The 21,034-nt window shown below is 33.7% G+C and overlaps 1 protein-coding gene across 1 annotated transcript; it reads right to left on the reverse strand.

Moving 5' to 3' along the window:
- Positions 1-142: 142 nt before the first annotated feature.
- LOC134252291 (protein mono-ADP-ribosyltransferase PARP6-like) lies at positions 143-18,564 on the reverse strand. Its single transcript, XM_062734732.1, has 23 exons — positions 18,476-18,564; positions 18,164-18,332; positions 17,628-17,720; positions 17,443-17,532; positions 17,173-17,312; positions 16,724-16,815; positions 15,232-15,295; positions 14,953-15,043; positions 14,288-14,348; positions 14,077-14,175; positions 12,856-13,014; positions 12,337-12,613; positions 11,679-11,774; positions 11,378-11,470; positions 11,162-11,287; positions 10,398-10,531; positions 8,550-8,598; positions 8,073-8,185; positions 7,891-7,963; positions 5,727-5,834; positions 2,949-3,006; positions 1,043-1,127; positions 143-659 (listed from the first exon to the last, which is right to left on the reverse strand). The coding sequence occupies exons 2-23, from the start codon at positions 18,243-18,245 to the stop codon at positions 569-571; spliced, it is 2,274 nt and encodes a 757-aa protein (XP_062590716.1). The 5' UTR covers positions 18,246-18,332; positions 18,476-18,564; the 3' UTR covers positions 143-568.
- Between the last annotated feature and the right edge of the window lie 2,470 nt (positions 18,565-21,034).

Here is a 21,034-nt window from a genome sequence, read left to right on the forward strand (position 1 = left end):
GATTTCGTGGATCAAGAATTATTGAGTACTTATGTGTGTGAAATTTTACATTTCGTGGTGGACATAAATTCGTGGGTCTCGTCATACCACGAAAACAACGAAAATTAAACCCCCACGAAAATTTGTGATTTCACAGTAAACATACCAGTGCATGTATGTTAATTATTCATTACTGGAATGTATCATTAAAGTATGTGGTCCTTATTCATTACTGACATATATCAAACCTGTATGCTCTAAAATATCATGCATTATTATTTTCAAAGAGATAACATATGTTTTATTGATAAAACTCAATTCAAAATGTAATATAATCACCTGGCAAAACATTAGTATAAGTATAAGCATATTAAATCCACTTGAGTCCCAAAATAAAATTTTAAAAACTGACTGGAAAATTCTTAAAATGATAACAGGACTGCATCAGTCAAGTACACTACAGGAGAATTTGTTCTAAATGTCCTCTCTGTTGTAGTACATGCAGTGGTCCGCAATGGTAGACTCAGCCTATCAACTTTGATGTCCGTAATCTGTATACATCAGACACCTCTATTCTCCATTGTACACTTCATGCTCTGTAGTTTACGGCTGCCATAATGAGACCCATGTATTCCTTCTTCTGAGTGTCAATATCTTCTCCTTTCTGACCAGACTCATACCTTACAGAGAAAAATAACAATTTATTCAGAGTTTTCGATTGAGATTGTTTTTTTTTTTTTAAATGGGCCATATGCAAAATACAGCCCACTTAAAATAGAGCAAAATACTACACAAACTAGAGAAAATTGCTGCAAACTTAAACAAGAACATAACACTATACGCTTAAACTACAGCAAAATAATGCAAATCTGAAATAGAGCAAAATATTGCACACTGATCATATTGCTGATCATGTATCTTGGAGCTCAGGTAAATTAAAACATAAATAAATGATAATAAAAGCTAAAAGTAATTTCTAAAAAACTTGAATACTTACGCAAAAAAGAAGCATGTACAGACATAGTCAGACTACGGGATATAAACATGTACATAGAATACTTACACAAAAAAGAAGCGTGTACAGACATAGTCCGACTCAGGGGATACCCAGATAGATCCAGACCTCTTCAGAGAGGGATGTGTGATCACTACAAAAATCAAATTGAAAAGAAAACAAGAGGCCCAGGGGCCACATCGCTCACCTGAGCAATTATCTAGGAAAAAGCACATATCAGATCAGAACTGAAAGTTTCACTGGGGGGGGGGGAAAGGGGGCTTGAATTTTAACCCACCAGTGGGTCATGATTTGAACAAACTAGAATCTACACTACCTGAGGATGATTCCCTATAAATATCACTAAGCATGGCTTTGAAGTGCTTGAAAAGAAGATTTTAAGAGGTTTCCCTATATATTCCTATATAAAACTTTTATCGGCCATTTGGCCCCACCCTACCCCCGGGGGTCATGATTTGAACAAAGTCGAATCTGCACTACCTGGGGATGATTCCACATGAGTTTCATCTTTCCTGTCTCAATGGTTCTTGAGAAGAATATTTTTCCTATATATTCCTATGTAAAACTTTGATTGGCCATTTTGGCCCCACCCTACCCCTGGGGGTCATGATTTGAACAAACTTGAATCTACACTACCTGAAGACATGTGTATAGCCCAATCCACTTAAAAAATATGGGCAAGGTTAAATCCGTTGATTCCACATGAGTTTCATCTTTCCTGTCTCAATGGTTCTTGAGAAGACTTTTCCTATACACTCCTATGTAAAACTTTGATCGGCCATTTTGTCCCCACCCTACCCCCGGGGGTCATGATTTGAACAAACTTGAATCTACACTACCTGAGGGTGATTCCACATGAGTTTCATCTTTCCTGGCCCAGTGGTTCTTGAGAAGAAGATTTTTAAAGATTTTTCCTACATATTCCTATGTAAAAGTTTAATCGGCCATTTTGGCCCCACCCTACCTCCCCGGGTCATAATTTGGACAAACTTGAATCTACACTACCTGAGGATGATTCCACATGAGTTTCATCTTTCCTGGCCCAGTGGTTCTTGAGAAGAAGATTTTTAAAGAGTTTTCCTATATATTCCTATATAAAACTTTGAACGGCCATTTTGTCCCCACCCTACCCCCTGGGGTCATGACTTGAACAAACTTGAATCTACACTACCTGAGGATTATTCCACATGAGTTTCATCTTTCCTGGCCCAGTGGTTCTTGAGAAAAAGATTTTTAAAGATGTTTCCTACATATTCCTATGTAAAAGTTTGATCAGCCATTTTGGCCCCACCCTACCCCCGGGGGTCAAAATTTGGACAAACTTGAATTTACACTACCTGAGGATGATTCCACATGAGTTTCATCTTTCCTGGCCCAGTGGTTCTTGAGAAGAAGATTTTTAAAGATTTTTCCTATGTAAAACTTTGATCGGCCATTTTGGCCCCACCCTAGCCCCAGGGGTCATGATTTGAACAAACTTGAATCTACACTACCTGAGGATGATTTCACATGAGTTTCATCTATCCTGGCCCCGAGGTTCTTGAATATAAGATTTTTTTAAAATGCCATTAATTTTTCATTTATTCATAATTATCTCCCCTTGTAAAAGGGCGTGGCCCTTCATTTGAATAAGCTTGAATCCCCTTTACCCAAGGATGATTTGTAGCAAGTTTGGTTGAAATTGGCCCAGTAATATAAGAAGATGAAAATGTGAAAAGTTTACGACAACAACGACAACAACGACAACGACAGACGACGGACAAATTTTGATCAGAAACGCTCACTTGAGCCTTCGGCTCAGGTGAGCTAAAAATCAGAACTGAACAAATTTGGTGAAAATGAAGTTTACAATAACATCATCAAGAAATATAAAGTGTTTACTGGCATATGTACTAACAAGTTTACTCAAAAAGGATTTGTCTTATTATGGCCTGAACAATATGCATGAATTTACCTTCACACAATGCAATACAAGTCATGCTCACTCCATGGTCCAGAAAACGGGACTGGGACTGCAAAATATTAACAAGTACATTTCTCATAAGTAGACACAAATGGAAACTTTATCAAGAATGAACATGAGGCCAGTATGGTCTAATCTCTAACAGGCCTACAGAATCACACTGAATGCACTGTCAATTAATCTCCAGGATTTAATAAAGCTTGCATGTGGATTAAAATAAAAGTATAGTGTATTGTGTATTACCACATAAAACAATGGATCATTATGGTTTTATATTGATACAAAAGTGGACTTTATTACACCATTAAAATGAAAATACAAGATATCAGACATTTCATAATTAGACTAACTGGCCTATCATGTTGTATCAATCAGTTGTACTGTCTGGTCAACTCTTATTAAGGGATATTCCAAATGTATAAACATGCCCATGAACATGGGATCCTTATATTTTCTTTGGTTTGTAACCTTGTGAATGGTGTAAAATGCAAACCCATCAGTCACAAAGGAAAAAGGAAAGTTTCCAAATATGCCACATGTTACATGCTGACATGTTCAGAAATAACATCTTGAGCATGTATAGCAGGAAAAGAATGACCATATGGCATGATAAGTGAATATGTACTTAAGTTTCTTATATTTTCTCCTTCATTTCTAGAGTGCAAGAAAGATAAACCAGAAGTCTCTGTCGAGACTGAAGCTCTACTGGTTTGAACTTATAGCAAAGGAAGAGAAAAGTACTTAAGCAGCTGGGATTTGAAACTAAATAGAATAATGATCGTTGATAAAGTCTCTTTATGTTCTTAGTGTAGTCTACTTGTGTGCCAAGTTATACTGAAATCAGACCAAAACTGTAGGGGGAGTAGCATTTTGAAACAATTTTACAGACATTTCTATTTTTAGTAACCAAGGCAACACCGTTCATCGAAATCAAAAACCAATATACAGAATTATGTATCTTAGTGTATTCTACTTGTGTGCCAAGTTATACTGAAATCAGACCAAAACTGTAGGAGGAGTAGCATTTTGAAACAATTTTACAGATATTTCTATTTTTAGCAACCACGGCAACACCGTTCATCGAAATCAAAAACCGATAAACAGAATTATGTATCTGAGTGTAGTCTACTTGTGTGCCAAGTTATACTGAAATCAGACCAAAAGTGTAGAAGGAGTAGCATTTTGAAAGAATTTCACAGAAATTTCTATTTTTAGTAACCACGGCAACACCGTTCATCGAAATCAAAAACCGATATACAGAATTATGTATCTTAGTGTATTGTACTTGTTTGCCAAGTTATACTGAAATCAGACCAAAACTGTAGGAGGAGTAGCATTTTGAAAAAAATTCACAGAAATTTCTATTTTTAGTAACCACGGCAACACCGTTCATCGAAATCAAAAACCGATATACAGAAATATGTATCTTAGTGTAGTCTACTTGTGTGCCAAGTTATACTGAAATCAGACCAAAACTGTAGGAGGAGTAGCATTTTGAAAGAATTTCACAGAAATTTCTATTTTTAGTAACCACAGCAACACCGTTCATCGAAATCTAAAACCGATATACAGAATTATGTATCTTAGTGTATTCTACTTGTGTGCCAAGTTATACTGAAATCAGACCAAAACTGTAGGAGGAGTAGCATTTTGAAAGAATTTCACAGAAATTTCTATTTTTAGTAACCACGACAACACCGTTCATCGAAATCAAAAACCGATACACAGAATTATATATCTTAGTGTAGTCTACTTGTGTGCCAAGTTATATTGAAATTAGACCAAAACTGTAGGAGGAGTAGCATTTTGAAAAATTGTTTTATAGACAGACGGACGGACGCCGGACGAATTACTATCGCATAAGCTCTCCTGGTCTCTGACCAGTAGAGCTAAAAATGCTTAATTCACAAATTCATATAATGAAACAAATTGTAACTGTATATAGACATTGTACATGTAAATAACTTAATATAAAAAAAAAACATCTTGGCAGAAAAACCCCCAGACTAATAACAATTATGAAATACATGTAAAACAATATGAAATTTTATTAAACATGATTTTGTTCCTCAAAATTCTGCAATACTAATACATATACATGTATAACTAGTAAAATACAGATAAAACATGAGATGTTTGTAAAACACTTATACCCCCCTCCCCCCCAAATAATTGGAATTTTCTAAGTCCAAGGGACATAACTCTGTCCAAAATGGTCTGATCGTACCAAAAACAAATCTAGACCTAGATATTGTTATGATAAATCTGTATACCAAATTTCATTTCAATATGTGCAACCCCTGCAAAGAAAATGAACGAAAACTTCAAATAATTGGAATTTTCTAAAACCAAGGGACATAACTCTGTCCAAAATGGTCTGGTCGTACCTAAAACAGAACTTGACTTAGATATTGTTATGATAAATCTGTATACCAAATTTCATCTCAATATATGCAACCTTTGCAAAGAAAATGAACGGAAACTGATGGTGGACCGACAGACAAACCGACCGACCAACAGACAGACAGCATCAAAGCAATATGCGCTACCTCCTTCGAAGGGGGCATAAAAAATCTGTCCTATTCTTACCAGTCTCATCATTGCTACATGACACAATGTACTGAATAAGTCTATCTGTAATGCTGTCTAATAATAATACATGTACATTTACACACCTATATTCAACTGAAGCTCTGCTAGGAAAGCCTGTTAATGCTGCATTCTAGCATGAGTAAAACTGTACACAATGGACAAAGAGGAATAACTCACCACTGATGACTTGGTTTTTTGGTAGCCATAGCCCATTCTTGAATAACCAAAAGAGGTACTGGAGTGTGGGCTCAGATAAATCCCCTTTCCATAGGCAGCTCCATTCACCTAAAGGTTAAACAAAGATAAACATATGTACAGTCAATTCTCGAATTATCGCCATTCGATTCATCGCCATTTTCGCTATACCGCCATGATTTGCCAAGAACGTTTTTCCTGCTATATAAAATTCTCTTTATAACGCCAAATTCGCATACCGCCATCCGCCACCCTGTTTTCACAACAAACGTCCATTTTTAAGTGTCAATTATCTCGATATACCGCCTCAGGTGCATGTGGTCAGTGAAGCGCGGCTAATTGGTTGACGCTATCCCTGTTGTAAAGCATGCAAAGCCAGGCAAGGTACATGCAATTAAATAATTAAATAAGAATTAAATAAACAATGATTTTAACATGAACTGTTATGATAATTTTGTTTTCTGTTTAATAAATATCATTTAGTGACGGCTTTGCCACGAAGGCGGTCGTTGTTTAAGAACACAGATAACGATATTATTTTGATGATCTCTGCGTTAAACAATGCAAAATTTGCTTAAAAAATAATTATACGGTATAAATTGTGAACGTTTTATTAACAATGATGCCTTAAACAATGAATTTATTCAAGAATTCATTTTACATATTATCGGCAATACATCACGACGATCGACCCAGCATTTTTTTTTCAATATCAGTCGTGCAGATTTACATTCATCCACATGTGCTTGTCTTTATTTCATATCTGCACATTTTGTTTTAGCGAAATTGTACATAAAAAATTACTTGAAAGTATTTTAAAACTTAGAAATATGTTTTAATATGTACATGTACATGTAATAATGAGAATAGAAACGCTAAATTGTATTTCTAAGAACGGTAACTCTACTTCTGGTTTCCTAAACGATGGGAAATTCAATTCATCGCCAAATTCGTTATACCGCCATGATTTCTAAATTACAAAAGGTGGCGGTTTATAGAGAATTCACTGTACAAGGCTCAACTGAATATCCTGAATCAAGATTGTTCCTGGGAGACCAATTAATGGTTCACTTTATGCATAAAACGGCTCTGTAGATATACCAATTGATTGATTAACAGTTGATTTTTGATTTGAAGGATTAAAATAAAAAAATAGAGACTTAGTACTTTGATTTCCTATTAAAAATTTTCTCCTAAAAGTAAGGTCTTGGAGAACTGGTTTTCTGAAATTGCAATGTTCTTGAATTTTAATGTAAACAGAAATAATTGAGTACTTTCAGTGAAGAAATTACCGGTAATATCAGCGCACTCTCTGATCTAAAAAATAAAACATGTCTTTTAATCCCCAGAAACAGTTCTATCATTTAGTAGTTGCATATTTTAGATCAGAGGTTGCGCTCTATATCAAATATCGTAAAATAGCTTTAAAAATGGGCCTTTTTTGTAGACTTTTTCAGAGTATGAGTAAATTGACACATTTCATGACGTCATAATGTTCTTTAACGGGGTCATCCTTAACAACAAATTAGCATCCCTACAGACAATAGTTTTGTTAATGTATTGCCTGATTAAAAATCTTCTGTATATACATGTTGCTCTGATTAAATCTTCTATATATAAAGTTGCCCATGAAATTACATCTCTGGGAATTGGTTATTCTTGATTTCCACTTACAAGGAAAGGCATCCTACACTATGGTATTGTGTCTACCCAGATTATTACTTGACACTCTCATGACCCACTTCTGGGCTTGGGCAAATCTATTCATTCTCAACTAGGATCAACTTAAAAGCCAAAATAAATGCAGAATAATTATTTCTAACATAACAAAACTGATCAAATATTGTCATAAGTATAGAGATCCAAATTATTGTCGTGATGAACTCTCTTATACTTAAAAATAAATGCCTGAAAATGATTTAAATTTTAATCAATTATCCCAAATCAATGAAATTAATCATCAAATTGAAAGTGATTCCGAACACAGTTTTGGATGTAAGGATTATGTATCAAGATGCATGTAGTTCTAGGGTCCATAGCTTTGTTTCTGAAGCTGTTATCAAGATACATGTGTATTACCTAAATCCACCTGTAGCCTTGTTCATAATGCTATTGTTATTTTAAAGATACATGTGTATTTTAATACCTGAAGCCTTGTTCCTGATGCCACTATCAGGCCCTCTCTGATGATGGAGTGCCAATTTTCTATACTTGACCCACTGAAATGATCCAAATGAGATATCTTATTACTCAATTCAATGTAAATATAGTGAGTACATTAGACCAATGGTGTACATATGATTTTAAGGGGATGTGTATACAACTCACTGGAAAGCAAATGTACTGCCATGATTCTTCTTTAGCTCTCTGAAGACCTTTTCCTTGGCTGGAGGACTGTTTAACAGCAGATACTGATGAGGGGTTTTCATGAATTCCAGGCACTGTCAAACGCAAATCAAAATTAAGCAATCTGTCTAAATGTTCACTTTATCATAGAAGTAATCAATAAAGCAATACAAACAGAATGGGAAATCATGGAATAAACTATACATATTTAAATACATATAAATATAAAACTAGGCAATACATTTGATCAAATTAAAAGGTCCTCAACCGTAAGTCAATGGATGTGAGTATATATAATGATATCTACTTTTATTATTTCTCATTCCACTGATCTATCTTACCCTTTCTTTTGGAAGCTTTATCTATTTTCATTATTTCTCATTCCACTGATCTATCTTACCCTTTCTTTTGGAAGCTTTATCTATTTTCATTATTTCTCATTCTACTGATCTATCTTACCCTTTCTTTTGGAAGCTTTACAATGTGTGATCTGTTACTTGAAATTATCCTGTAAAGTAGACTTCTGGTTAATCAGTTTTTCAAATACCGGTAAATCATAATATCTATCATAAGATCAGGATAAGATAAGATAATATTTATTTAAAGTCGGGTACATCAACAAAGAACATTAGATCTGAAGAGCTATTTTCCAACTACATGAAGAGCAAAATAGACACCAAAGGTTATATAACACTGAGGATCAAGAAAATCTTTTGATAATCTTTATACATTAACCATAGTTAATATATCATTCAAAACATGCAAATTATTTCAATATACAGTAGCCATTTTGAAAAGTTATCTCTCCAAAGATCGAACAAGAAAAACAACAAAATAGAGGTCAAGTGAGTGACTCCAGTAACATAATAATAAAATTTTTAAAAAATAGTCTTAACAGAAATACAAAGGCCTGATATATAACACTCGTCAGAAATGAGGATAAAGGGTTTCATAAATTATTTTAATTAACTGCCATTTTGATATTGTTCTTTGTATAGTACTTAATTACAACCATGACCTAATGTTATACGATCGACTTACGATAGGGCGCAGTAAACAAATATATAGTAATACTGGCATTACTACTCAATTTCGTCGGATATATTGAAAATAAAGCTAAGATTAAGAAATTCAATCTTTATAGTCTTGTTGTATTCGTGTTTATTTTGTAATCACTTTACCGTATTTAAGATTGTTTGTATTACATTCATCGGTCCCAAAAATTCAATATATTCGACACACCCTCTCGAAATCATTGCAACAACCATAACGTTTTTCTTGCGTAAAAATTAAACATAATATCGTTGTTTTGTAGTAGTATTAATTGAAGATACAATGGATTTAATTCAAGCTATTATTCATTGTGAACGTTTTAGAAGAAATTAGTTTACAGCTGTTAAAATAAAAATAACAAACCCAAAATAATTAATTTGGTCAACCAAACAAAATAATACATGATGGTCATCGCTTATCTATAATAGTGAACAAAATGCAGATTACATGGAATATTAGTTTTTGATAAAATTATTTCTTTCTGTTGCATTGACAAGACAAGCTTCAACATCATTATAAAATTCCCTGATCGCATTCTTTTGCGTTTTGGAGAAAAATCACTGGACTCAAACGGATCAATTACTGCTGTATGCTGCCTGTATATCATCGAATGTGTACTCAAGTTAATCTCAAAATTCTTAGCTTTTCGAATTTAGGCTCTTCAATAGCCATAACTAGTTTGTACAATAAGTTTTAAAGTTTAAGTTTTTCTTTTTCTGTGGGGTTCTTCGATTATGTTTTAAAACCTCAATATATTGGCATACATGAAAAACAAAGAATTTAACAGTGATTAATTTTATTTTGTAAAGGCAGTATAAAAACAAGTTAGGTGAAACTTATTAATTCACACCTTTGTATATCAGTCAGTCAGTCAGGTATAATTACGAGTACTGCCACCAACCGCAACGACAGCCGCCAGGGAGTACTTCAATATAACCGTTATGAAAACAACTCATAATCACCTTTCGGGACTGATCAGTGGCTTCCATATAAGCGATATTTCAATATAGCCGATTTCAATATAACCGTTATTTTAATGCAAAGAATATGAGAGGCTGAAACTGGGGATTTATTTTTATTTCAAAATAAGTGGAATTTCAAAATAAGCGATTTCAATATTAGTGGAGTAAGCTGTAATTTGTCTTAATATAAGTACCATACCACTAGTCTTACCACTGAAGACTTGTATTATAACTGAAGATACATGTAGGTATTAGCTTTACTACAAAAGATACACAGAGAGAAAGGACTTACCACTGGAGTAAAGGATAGGCCAGTTTGTTTTGAACATCCAGGCCCTTCTTTATATTAGAGGAGTCAGTTCTAACTAGTTGTTCAGTGGGAGGGATGCAATCCAAGATCCTCTTCACCATATCATAATCCTTGGACTAAAACAATGATTAGCTGCAATAATGTAGCCCTCTCCGATTTTTTTTAAATCTGATATTTCTCCCCCCCCCCCCCCCCCCCCCCAAAAAAAAAAGGAGAGGGGTTACATTTCTGCAGCTAAACAATGATGTGTTCCAGTTTAGTGTATTTAACAATATTTATACCATGCAGTATAGCATGTGTTAAAATTACCAATATCTATCTATACAATGGACAAACATTCACACAAAAAATCTGATCACAAAATAAAAAGATGTGTATAAATATGTTAAACTGAAAACTTGTTTTCAATTATGTCCCACTAAATATACGCAGAGATATACTGTAAAACATAGACACATGGACAGACAGATGACAGACAAAATGTGTTCAGAAAAACTTACTTAACTTTTCAGCTCAGGTGAGCTAAAAATACTGAGATGGAATTTGTTTGATTCTTATATAAATACAGCATTTCATGCATGACCCTAATTATGGGAACAGGATTTTATTTACTCTATAAATCAAAATAAAAAGTTGCTTTTGCTCTTTACTTAGTCTTATCAAAGCCTTCAGGGGTTGAGAATTATGAAGTAGTGTAAATGCTTTTCTGCTGAATAAGTGAACAAGCAGTGTCGTCCTAATCTTACCTTTGGATTGAGGGCTAACTCAGTGGAGCGGGTGGGGTCTACCACTGTTGGATATGGACTGAATATAGCATTTTTTCTTGGAGAATTACATGCAGCTCGGGTCATGGCAATCAGCAAATCTACTACCTAAATTATAAGAAGAATCCACAAATAAAAATACCTAACACAAGGTTAAAATGGAGAATTTAAATGTCATTCAATGCTTTAAATATCTACTTGTGCCCCAGTTGCTACAGATTCTGCAGCATCAGCCATGACACCCAGCGTTTGGAATGCAAAAACACAGAGCTCCCGTGAACATACGGATGGCTGAAAGAAGAAATGGCAGAATAAGATTCTCCAAACACAAATTTGACATTCAGGCTTCACCGCTTTATCATGAATAGCTAAGATATTAAAAATGATACAATGTCATTGAAGTAGGAGATACTGTTAGAGATTGCAATTTGCAGAGAAATTGACGACCTGTTTTAGTAGTTGAGTTACCTGTACTAGAAAAATGTCCCATTCTACTAACCTTTAACATTGCTCCATTCTGAAAGACATGCGCATCATCACAAACAACACAGAACTCATTTAATGTCGGTAATCTCTGCCTGGCATACTGATAGACCTGAAAAAAAATCCATTTACATGTAACCTGCATTTTTTTTTGTTTTGTTTTTTTTTTTACATGACTGTATAACAGTAATTACTTACCGGTATGTAAATGTAATACAAGTATGTAAATTGAACCAGTCTTTTCAACAAATTTATTAACATTAGATTTGATCAGTCCTACTTATACTTTATATGTTTTAACATGTATTCTTTGCTCCGAAAGTATTAGACATGTAAGAAGTCTTCAAATTTATTAGACCTAGCTTCCTCAATATCCACTGGGGTATGGTACATGTCTAACTCAGAAGGTGCTTATTTTTACCGAGTAGTTTCATTAAGATTCTCTCAGATTGGAAAAATAGGTAGAACAACAATGTCCCCAAATATTTGTTCAGAGTTGAATTCAAAGTTCCCAGAGCTTCTCTCTTACAAATTTATAAACAAGACACCAAAAAATATTTTTCTCTAATTCAAAGTAATGGCAAGAACATAACTTCTCAAAAAGACAGACAGACAATGTGATTGCTTCACATCTCCAAATTTTGTTTGCAGGAGGTATATTTTTTTCCTCTTACCTGGATTAGAAAACCCAGATTTGGACTAGGAATTCTTTTGGAGTTTTTCCCAAACCAAGAGGACGTGGCCACTTGGGTTAGGCCATCTTCATCCTCAGTCAGATCGATGACTTCTTGGTCACTACTGGTCAAGCTTCTGGACTCCACGGAGTGCAGTCGACTGAACTTTTTAATGCGTTTTTTGCTGAGAGGGACTGATGCCTGACGATTGTAGAGAAGATTTTTACTTGAAGCTGAAAATGTGGAACACTCATCCCCTGGAGCCTGATTTGTCAATCTGTACGATAGAAAATAGCATCAACATGTTTATAGCATTGTCTAAACAAAATAATAAAATGTACGATAAATGAGATCAAAATGTTTATAGTGCTGTCTATACTAAACCTGAACAGTCTATATTAAACCTGAATAATAAATGACATAAAAAGTTTAAAGAATCGTCTTTACAGTACTTCGCTAATACAGTCTTAAACACATTTATAAATACACACATCCTGGAACCAGAACCTTTTTTCTTACCCATCAACTCTGCCTTTGTTGTCCATTAGGAACTCTAGTGCCCGTACAATGTCCCCGTTATTGTGTAGTAGAGACATGCTGGCCTGGTCAGCATTAAACCCCATCTCCATCAGACGGGCAATGTTCTTATCATTGCTTGTCACCGCTAAATTGTCAGCACTGAAGGCAGAACAGAGAACCTTATAATTATATAATTACTTTATATGTATGTAAGTACAGTAAAACACGGTTATAGCGAAGTCCTGGGGACCTGTTAATTTAATTCGCTATATCCGTAATTCGTTATATCCGTATAACGAATTCGTATAACCATATATAGCGAATTCGCAATATGCATGTTTTCCTTCAAGTGTTACTATCAAATATGTTAGGGAAGCAAATATTACAAAACATACCTTCGATAACTAAGGTTTTATTATGAATTGAATTTTATATACAAATGCTGAGAGAAAATAAAGTCAATTCAATTATTCAAATTTTGAAATCTTTGAAAGTTCGTTATAAAAGATGTAAAATTCATTATATTTAACCTCAACGGGACTCAAAATCAGTTCGCTATATCCGTAAATTCGTTATATCAGAATTCGTTATAACCGTAAAATTTTACAAAGATTTGTTAAGAATTTTGCCGGGGACCCAGAAACACTTTGTTATATCCGTGAATTCACTATATCCGTGTTCGTACTAAACATGTTTTACTGTACATGTAAGTACTGGTATCTTCACAAATAACATTCTTTCATTTATAAAAAACTTTCAAACTAAAAAAATCATGACATTGATTTTAAGTAACTTTATTTCTGGCAGAAAAAATCCGCTCAATTAGGAGTCAAACAACATGCCCAAAGATATAGATGAACTTCTGTATCTTGAATGCTGATATCTTGAATACTACGGATATGTCAAATGGATGTACATTCAATATTTCAAATCTCAATTTTTTTCCTTGGTTCCATCAGATTTGAGATAACCATGTAATTAATATGTATGTGCTCTGTTTTAAGTTTTTCTTTTGGACAATAAAACATTTGCCTTGATGCACATTCATGCAGTCAGTGTATCAAAAATCATTTTGATTGTACTTTTCTATGTAAATCTACTTACCTTAAAATTTATCAGGTGAAAGAGAGTTACCCATCCCCCTCTTTCAAATAGTAGTGATGTAGTGGCTGTAAATTGTGATAGATAGCTTTTGAATGCCTTACAGACTGTAGATTGTACCTTGTGGCTTGTGATTTTTGCTCTGCCTCCTCAAACATCTGTTGTAATAAGGCATTACTGACTCTGGGCCACTGCTCATTGACAAAGCTTGTCAAGATCCTACAAATCAGCAATGGTCAGTATATATGTGTACACCAATCTCTCTGTATACATGACTTATAAACTTCACATTAATGTCAATCTCAACAATTTTAGTGAGAGGGAAACTTACTTCTGCAACTGGCTCACGATGCCACTTTTTGATGAATGCAACACCTGTAATTTTGGAGGGCCTGAAAATTGAGCAAATCTATATAAAGTTCAACAAATAAAAATATAATACATATATAATTTAAATATTTTCTTAGTGGTGTTATAGAGTCTAAATATTCAGCAGATTCTGACAAATATCAATATTCTGAAACTCTTTTTTATAGGATTGCAGAGGAAATCAGTGGACAAACAAAAAAATTGAACACATTCTAGTAAATAAATTGCCATTTAATTATGGTACTTTTTTTAATGTACCTAGTGCCTTAAGTAATGAAACTGTAGATGTATAAGTGAATTAAAAGAATAAAAGAATTCAATGAAAAACACAAAAACATTTCCTGTGCCTCAAATGTTAAATGCAATAATCAGAAAAGCAATGTATATGTACTGGTACTTTGGATTTTTCGTAATTCATTTAACATTAAAAGCAATTACTTTCTACAAAGGTAAGTTTAATTGAAACATGGTAAACAATTGTTTTTAGCCACAACATTTTTCAATCCAACATTGTTTTTATATTTGATGTGGGTTATTGACTTTTAATTCATGAAACTTTGACAATTTCTCTGTTCTAACAAAACTTCACCAGGTAAGAAATTTGGTTTATCTCAGACAATAACATACTGGGTACGTCCAGGTAGGCTGACATTGACAGGTTTAACCTAATTACCAAGGGCTGCGAACAATCCAAATTCCAGGCATCTATAACTTCTCTCTGTAACATAAAACAAACTATAAACAAGTATTCAGATCATCAGCACTTTGAAATAATTTACCTGATAGACTTTCCAAAAATGTTCAAAAATTTATGACTGATGCAAAGTTGTCTGAGTGACCAAGAATATTATAAAATATTGTAAAACACACTTTTTATCTACAGAATGGAAAACCCTTTTATCTTACCTCTAATAATGAAGTAAGGCAAATTTTTATTTCAATGTCTATCTCATTTATGGATTCAAAGGTTCTAAAAAGGAAAATGAAGTCAATCTCAATTATAAATCCCACTGTCCCCAATACAAACTAAAGTTTTGTGAGCTCATTCTATGAGGGAGCTAACAAAATAATATCCCACTTCCACAAAATATTATTATAACTTATTATAAATATTCTACACAACATGTTATCTGATTTGTTCTAGCTTATCATGTGATCGGGCCGTAAAACTTCATATTTCACGGCCGTCGGCATGCTTTTCATCATATTCCACCTCTTCGGATACTGCATTTCCCGCAATAATTATCGTTCATTTAAATAAAACTCCCGAGAGAAGTAGACGTCACAATAGCCTGGTTTACGTCACAAAAATGACCAAAGGGTTTTAGTAACTTTACGTTAAAAATGAAAGTGAATTTGAGAGTGGTGCCGAATTTGAAAGTTTAAGTTTATTGCAAAGGTTTTACTTGTTTCGGTATAATAAACAATTCATTGCATGATAGTGAGGGAAACATGAAGACTTATTCAGCCAAGAAATATCATATTCCCCTCGGGCGAAGCCCTCGGGGAATATGATTTTTCTTGGCTGAATAAGTCTTCATATTTCCCTCACTATCATACAATAAATGTATAATATTCCAGGCCTTTTTAAAAAAAAAAATTGTTTGGTTGTCCTGTCCCAATCAGGGCTCGACATTAACTTTTTTTCCTACTCGTCCATTCGGACAAGTGACCAAGATATTTACTTGTCCGAACTTCAACTTCACTTGTCCAAAAATTTTTCAATGAATATGATTATCTTAATTCTTCTGTCAACTTGAAAATAAATACTTAAAAAATTACACGTGCTTGATTTATTAGTGTTGTTATTGATAAATAAGACAAACACCTATAAAATAAAATTTTATCTAGACTTCCTGTCCTGACAACAACATAAATGTTCGCAACTGAATTTGTAATAACAATCAAATATATTTCAAACCCGCAAACGTCGTAAGATCCACGCCATGCAATAGTATGGCTGCAATTAGTGAACATCAATCCCGATCAAGTGTGAACTTACATAGCGATTGATATCGGGATCAAAATTCAGGTTTGTGTACTGCTTCCATTTTTATTCGATAAACTTTTTTTTCATTATTATTATTTGAAGACTTCTTTACATAGAGTAATCACTTGTCCAATCGGACAAGTGCCCAGCAATATTCACTTGTCCGTATTTTTTTTTCATTGGTACGGGACAAGCGGACAAGCAGACAAGCAGACAATTGTTAATGTCGAGCCCTGCCAATTGATTGGTTAAAAATGATCTGACAAAACTTCCTTTTTTTAACCTGAATTTTTAACCTCCAGGAAACATTTTTTTCCTTACATGTACTCTGAAAAATATAATCAAAAAATTGGCATTGCATCAGACTGTAGTTTCTACACCACTTCTGAGGAGTTTTTTTGTACAAACCTGTAGTCCATCACATGATCACCATAACATCCTGTCAGTTTTTCCATATCTAGAGCAAGCACAGGGTTTATCTCCACATCTTCATTTCTGTCCTGTAAGGAAAAACTTCAGAATTAAATTATAAAAGACAATAAAATGTAATTACGAAAATACAAAAAGCAGGAAGGGATTAAATGGCATTCCAAGGAGTTGGAATGTAAGAGGAGTGAGTTGTGTATCATTTGTATTAAGTTTCTTTGTCCCTCTATCTATTTACATAAAACTAACTTTACTAAGAGCTAATGATTTCCAATACAAATCTATATAAACATGTATTTCATAATTATAATGTACACAATTTTAGCATACATTGTAAAAATTTGACTGAAAAAGAATAATTATAGATATTTGTAACAGTGACAGTTATCTCTCTTCTCAGATGTTAACTGAACCTTAAATTGCTTCAGTACCTCCAACAACTGATAGTAATCATCTATGGCATCTTCATCATCATCATCATCGCAGTCAGAGTTAAGCTCGGCCTGACAATCTTCATAGCAAGAATCATCTGTTTCAATGCTCTCTGATCTCTCCAAATTATTGTTTAAAACTGAAATGTTTACAAACCTATAATCACTAATCTCTTAGTAACATAAAAGAGAAAATGACACTGAAGATATGTTTATCTTCTGTTTAGAGTCGTAAATATGTTTCACGAAGGACTCTTATTTGTTTCGTACCTCTGTTTAGGGCCATAATGATGTTTTTAACAGTGTCATTACTATGCTCGGAATGGTCCGGGTTATCTGGTCTTGTTATTAAAGTGTTTTCTGTTCAAGAATAAAAAAAAGAACAAACGCTTACAAACAAGCTACAATGTTTCTATCTCTGATAAATGAATCAGAAAAAGTTAAATGGTCATAACCTGGATAGTCTTCAGAAATGCAGATGGTGACTGGTTGTTTACAGTTGTTTTTTATCTGAACAAATGACAAGGAATTATCTGTCTGATGAAAGTCTGCAAAGAAAGGAACACAAACCTTATCAGTCTCTCCTATTTTTGAATATAAAATGTTGGAAGTACAATTATCATTAAAAAAAACACACACACAATGATCTCCCCATTCTCAATAATTTCATATTTGCAAACAAAATTTAAATGGTAAATTCCATCCTTTTAGATAATTTTCAAGACTTCAGTGATATGAATTGAGGTTAATATTTTTCTTGAAAACTTGCAAGCCAATGGGTAGGCCAAATGCAAGTATAACGCTCTACCTAGAGTTAAATTCCAATGGCAGAAGAAGAAATGCAGAATTTCAAGCAGTTGGAAATTTTATCTTTTTTTTCACTGCTGATTAATATCATCATTTAAATATTTTATATCTTTGTGAAGTTTTAGGACTTCACTGAATAATTATTATGTAGCCATAAAAATTATGAGAACTCTTGATACATTACCTGTAAATGGCCACTTATATTTCTCACAGAGTGCAATAGCACTATTGACATCCTCTGCAAATTTTTGTTGACGCAGTGTCATTTTCTTCTTACTTCACTGCATCAGGCAATATTTCATGTAGATTATCTTACCAATTCCTTGCCTTTTTGTAAGTACTGGAATTTTCTCCTTAAAAAAAGACAGATTAGCCTATTTAATGAAATTGAAAGTAAAATAAAAGCGGGGAAATCCTTTGCATACACTCATGATACAGGCCCTCTGCTATAAGATTATGTGTTGTCGTTAGGTGATTTAAATCAATTCAAATTTACCTGTTATTTCACTGATCAATAATTGGATGTCTTAATTTCATCCTTTTCTGCTTTACAATTAAAATAAAACTTATAAAATAATTTTAAAAACAAGGCAAACTGTTATTTCAAGATTTGTGCAATCTTTGAATTAATTTTAAGTAGGTCGAACCCGATTGAAATTGTTCAGTAGATGAGGTTGTACTCTCGTTCAACCAGACGCTCGGCTGTCTGTAAACTCCACCTCTGGCTGGTCGTAGATTTGCGGAGACAGCCGAGGGTCTGGTTGAACGAGACTAACTACATTGCCCTTATTTGACCTTACTGTAACAAAAAGTGTGCCCCTCGCCCCCGGCAATACTACGTGCCTGTGGTGAAGTTTACCTTGGATTCGTGTAATTTTAGCTCGCCTGTGCTTTTTCCTGAAGTGCATGTGTAACCTTGACCTTGGAGAGGACTTATATAGGCCATGCCTGATGTCCAATCCAATTATGTAATTTTACATAATAATATATTGATTAAATTAAATTAAATTAAGTGCATGTGTAGCATTGAAAGATTAATTCGTTTTATTTTCGAATGGTCGTCATAATTGTTGGCCACAACCAGGTCTATGGGCAAAGGTACTCTTAAAAAGGGGGTGGGTGGGCTTATATGTATATAAAATCATTTAAAAAAAAAAAAACAAACTGAACAAGCCAGAATAAACAAAACTTATCTAAATACATTCTTTTGACTACAGATTTAAAATTATTTACACTCTTTTACTACAACGCAAGGAATACATCTTTGAAATATGAAAGCCATAGCGCCCTAGCCACTCAAAAGTTATTGCCTAAGTTAAAAGTTTTAATTTGCGGACAAACAGACAGATAGACGGACAGACAGGGTAAAAACTATACACCCGAATCTTTGACTTTTCTTATTGTATTAAAGGAATCTGATACTGAAGAGTACGGGATGTTCTGACACAAAATTCATATCCGAAGACAAACTGTGCATCTACTGGTACTAAAGTTTGTGTTATATACCGGTATGTGCACAATTATGCATTATCTTGTATGTCAACACAAATAAAATGCATGTCCATATGGATAAGTTAATTGCAAGTTCATGCAGACAAAGTGCTTGTCAACATATTTATTTAGCATGTCAAAATAAAGTTGTATGTCAACAACTTGTAAACACAGTATGTTGCATCTAATATTTTGGAAGTCATGTATGGGCAAACTAATTTTGGACAAGTTTTCTCTTTTTTTCTATTGATTATATTTATCTTGCATGCCAAACTAGGTATGTTTCATGATGACACATTTTTGTTGTATGTACACATTATTTTCTAATATTTTCTAGAAAAATATCTTGCAAAGAAGGGACAGAAAAATATACTATTATATCCCTCCGTATTTCGTTCGTCTGAATATAAATTTATTATCTCTTTATACTTATGAATAAGATTGAAAGAATAACAAACTATAATTAATTTATATATGTATGTGCAGGCACGGAGCAACAGCAACTTTTTTTCAAGCATAACTTCTACTATTGAAATATTCATTGAAAGAGTGCCCCCCCCTTTGGCTAAAGTAAAGTGATATAAGGGTGATGTAGCAATTGTATGAAAAAATTTCGATACTGAAAGAAGTTTGTGGTGAAAAAAGTTTCCAGTCCTAATCCTACTTTCTGTACGAGCGGTAGAGTGACTGTTTAAGCACGCACCTCTGGTACAGATCTACCACTCTGTCCATACAGAAAATACTCATATGGACAATAATAGATAACCATAGACGTTTTTTAAACTCCGCACAAGTGCTTAAATTAAAAAAAAAAAAAACTAACAAATTGGTACACTCATTAACGAAGTTACCCCCCCCCCCCGGCCATCTCCGTACACTTCTATGATTTGCTTCCAAGTGGTTTTCAAATGACTCATGAAATCGGTTTGGGGATAAATTCAATATAGATCTAGACCTACTTATAAAATATTTGCATACTTCCTCCCTATTCTTTTACATTTTTATTTTTGAAGTTAATTGACATTGATATAACGAATTTATCCTCACTACTACCATATTACCAAATTTAAATTACGATGCTTTGCCTGTTTTATGAACTTAGAATGAATAGTTTGTAAGTTTTATGAACTTAGAATGAATAGTTTGCAATTGTACAAACATGTATATTGTACGAACTGATTTATGTATATACGTTAAACCTGTATGGTTCTTGGTAATAAACAATACAATACCCCTTTCCTTTATTTTCACATTGTTTATTTGAATTCTTTGTTCCCGTCGGACGGTCCTCTTTTTCTTTCCGTTCGAAGTTTACAGGGATGCTGAGTTCATGATGATATTTTTTAAAAGTAAGAAGTGTTTTAGATTAGTTGAGTTTAGTTTAATACTGAGCTCTATGGATAAAGGCGTGTCTCCAAAAACTTTGTCTCCAACATGTCCAACCCCTCATTATATTTCAAAGAATTAAAAATTTGCTCTTTTTTAAGTTTGCAATATATAATACAGTAATTATTAAAAACAATTTACCCTCTCTCTCTCTCTCTCTCTCTCTCTCTTTCTCTCT

The sequence above is a fragment of the Saccostrea cucullata genome, unplaced genomic scaffold (genome assembly GCF_032062105.1).
Source record: "Saccostrea cucullata isolate Sc308-1 unplaced genomic scaffold, CSIRO_AGI_Scuc_v1 ctg2551, whole genome shotgun sequence".
Classification (NCBI taxonomy): Eukaryota; Metazoa; Mollusca; class Bivalvia; order Ostreida; family Ostreidae; genus Saccostrea; species Saccostrea cuccullata.

Excerpts from the sequence above, each read along its gene's own strand:
- LOC134252291 (XM_062734732.1), bottom strand. The coding sequence starts at position 18,245 with ATGACACTGCGTCAACAAAAATTTGCAGAGGATGTCAATAGTGCTATT. Across the intron at positions 16,816-17,172 it reads ATTACTATCAGTTGTTGGAG|GACAGAAATGAAGATGTGGA; the intron begins GTACTGAAGCAA and ends TTTTCCTTACAG. Across the intron at positions 15,044-15,231 it reads GCCTTACTTCATTATTAGAG|AGAGAAGTTATAGATGCCTG; the intron begins GTAAGATAAAAG and ends TTTATGTTACAG.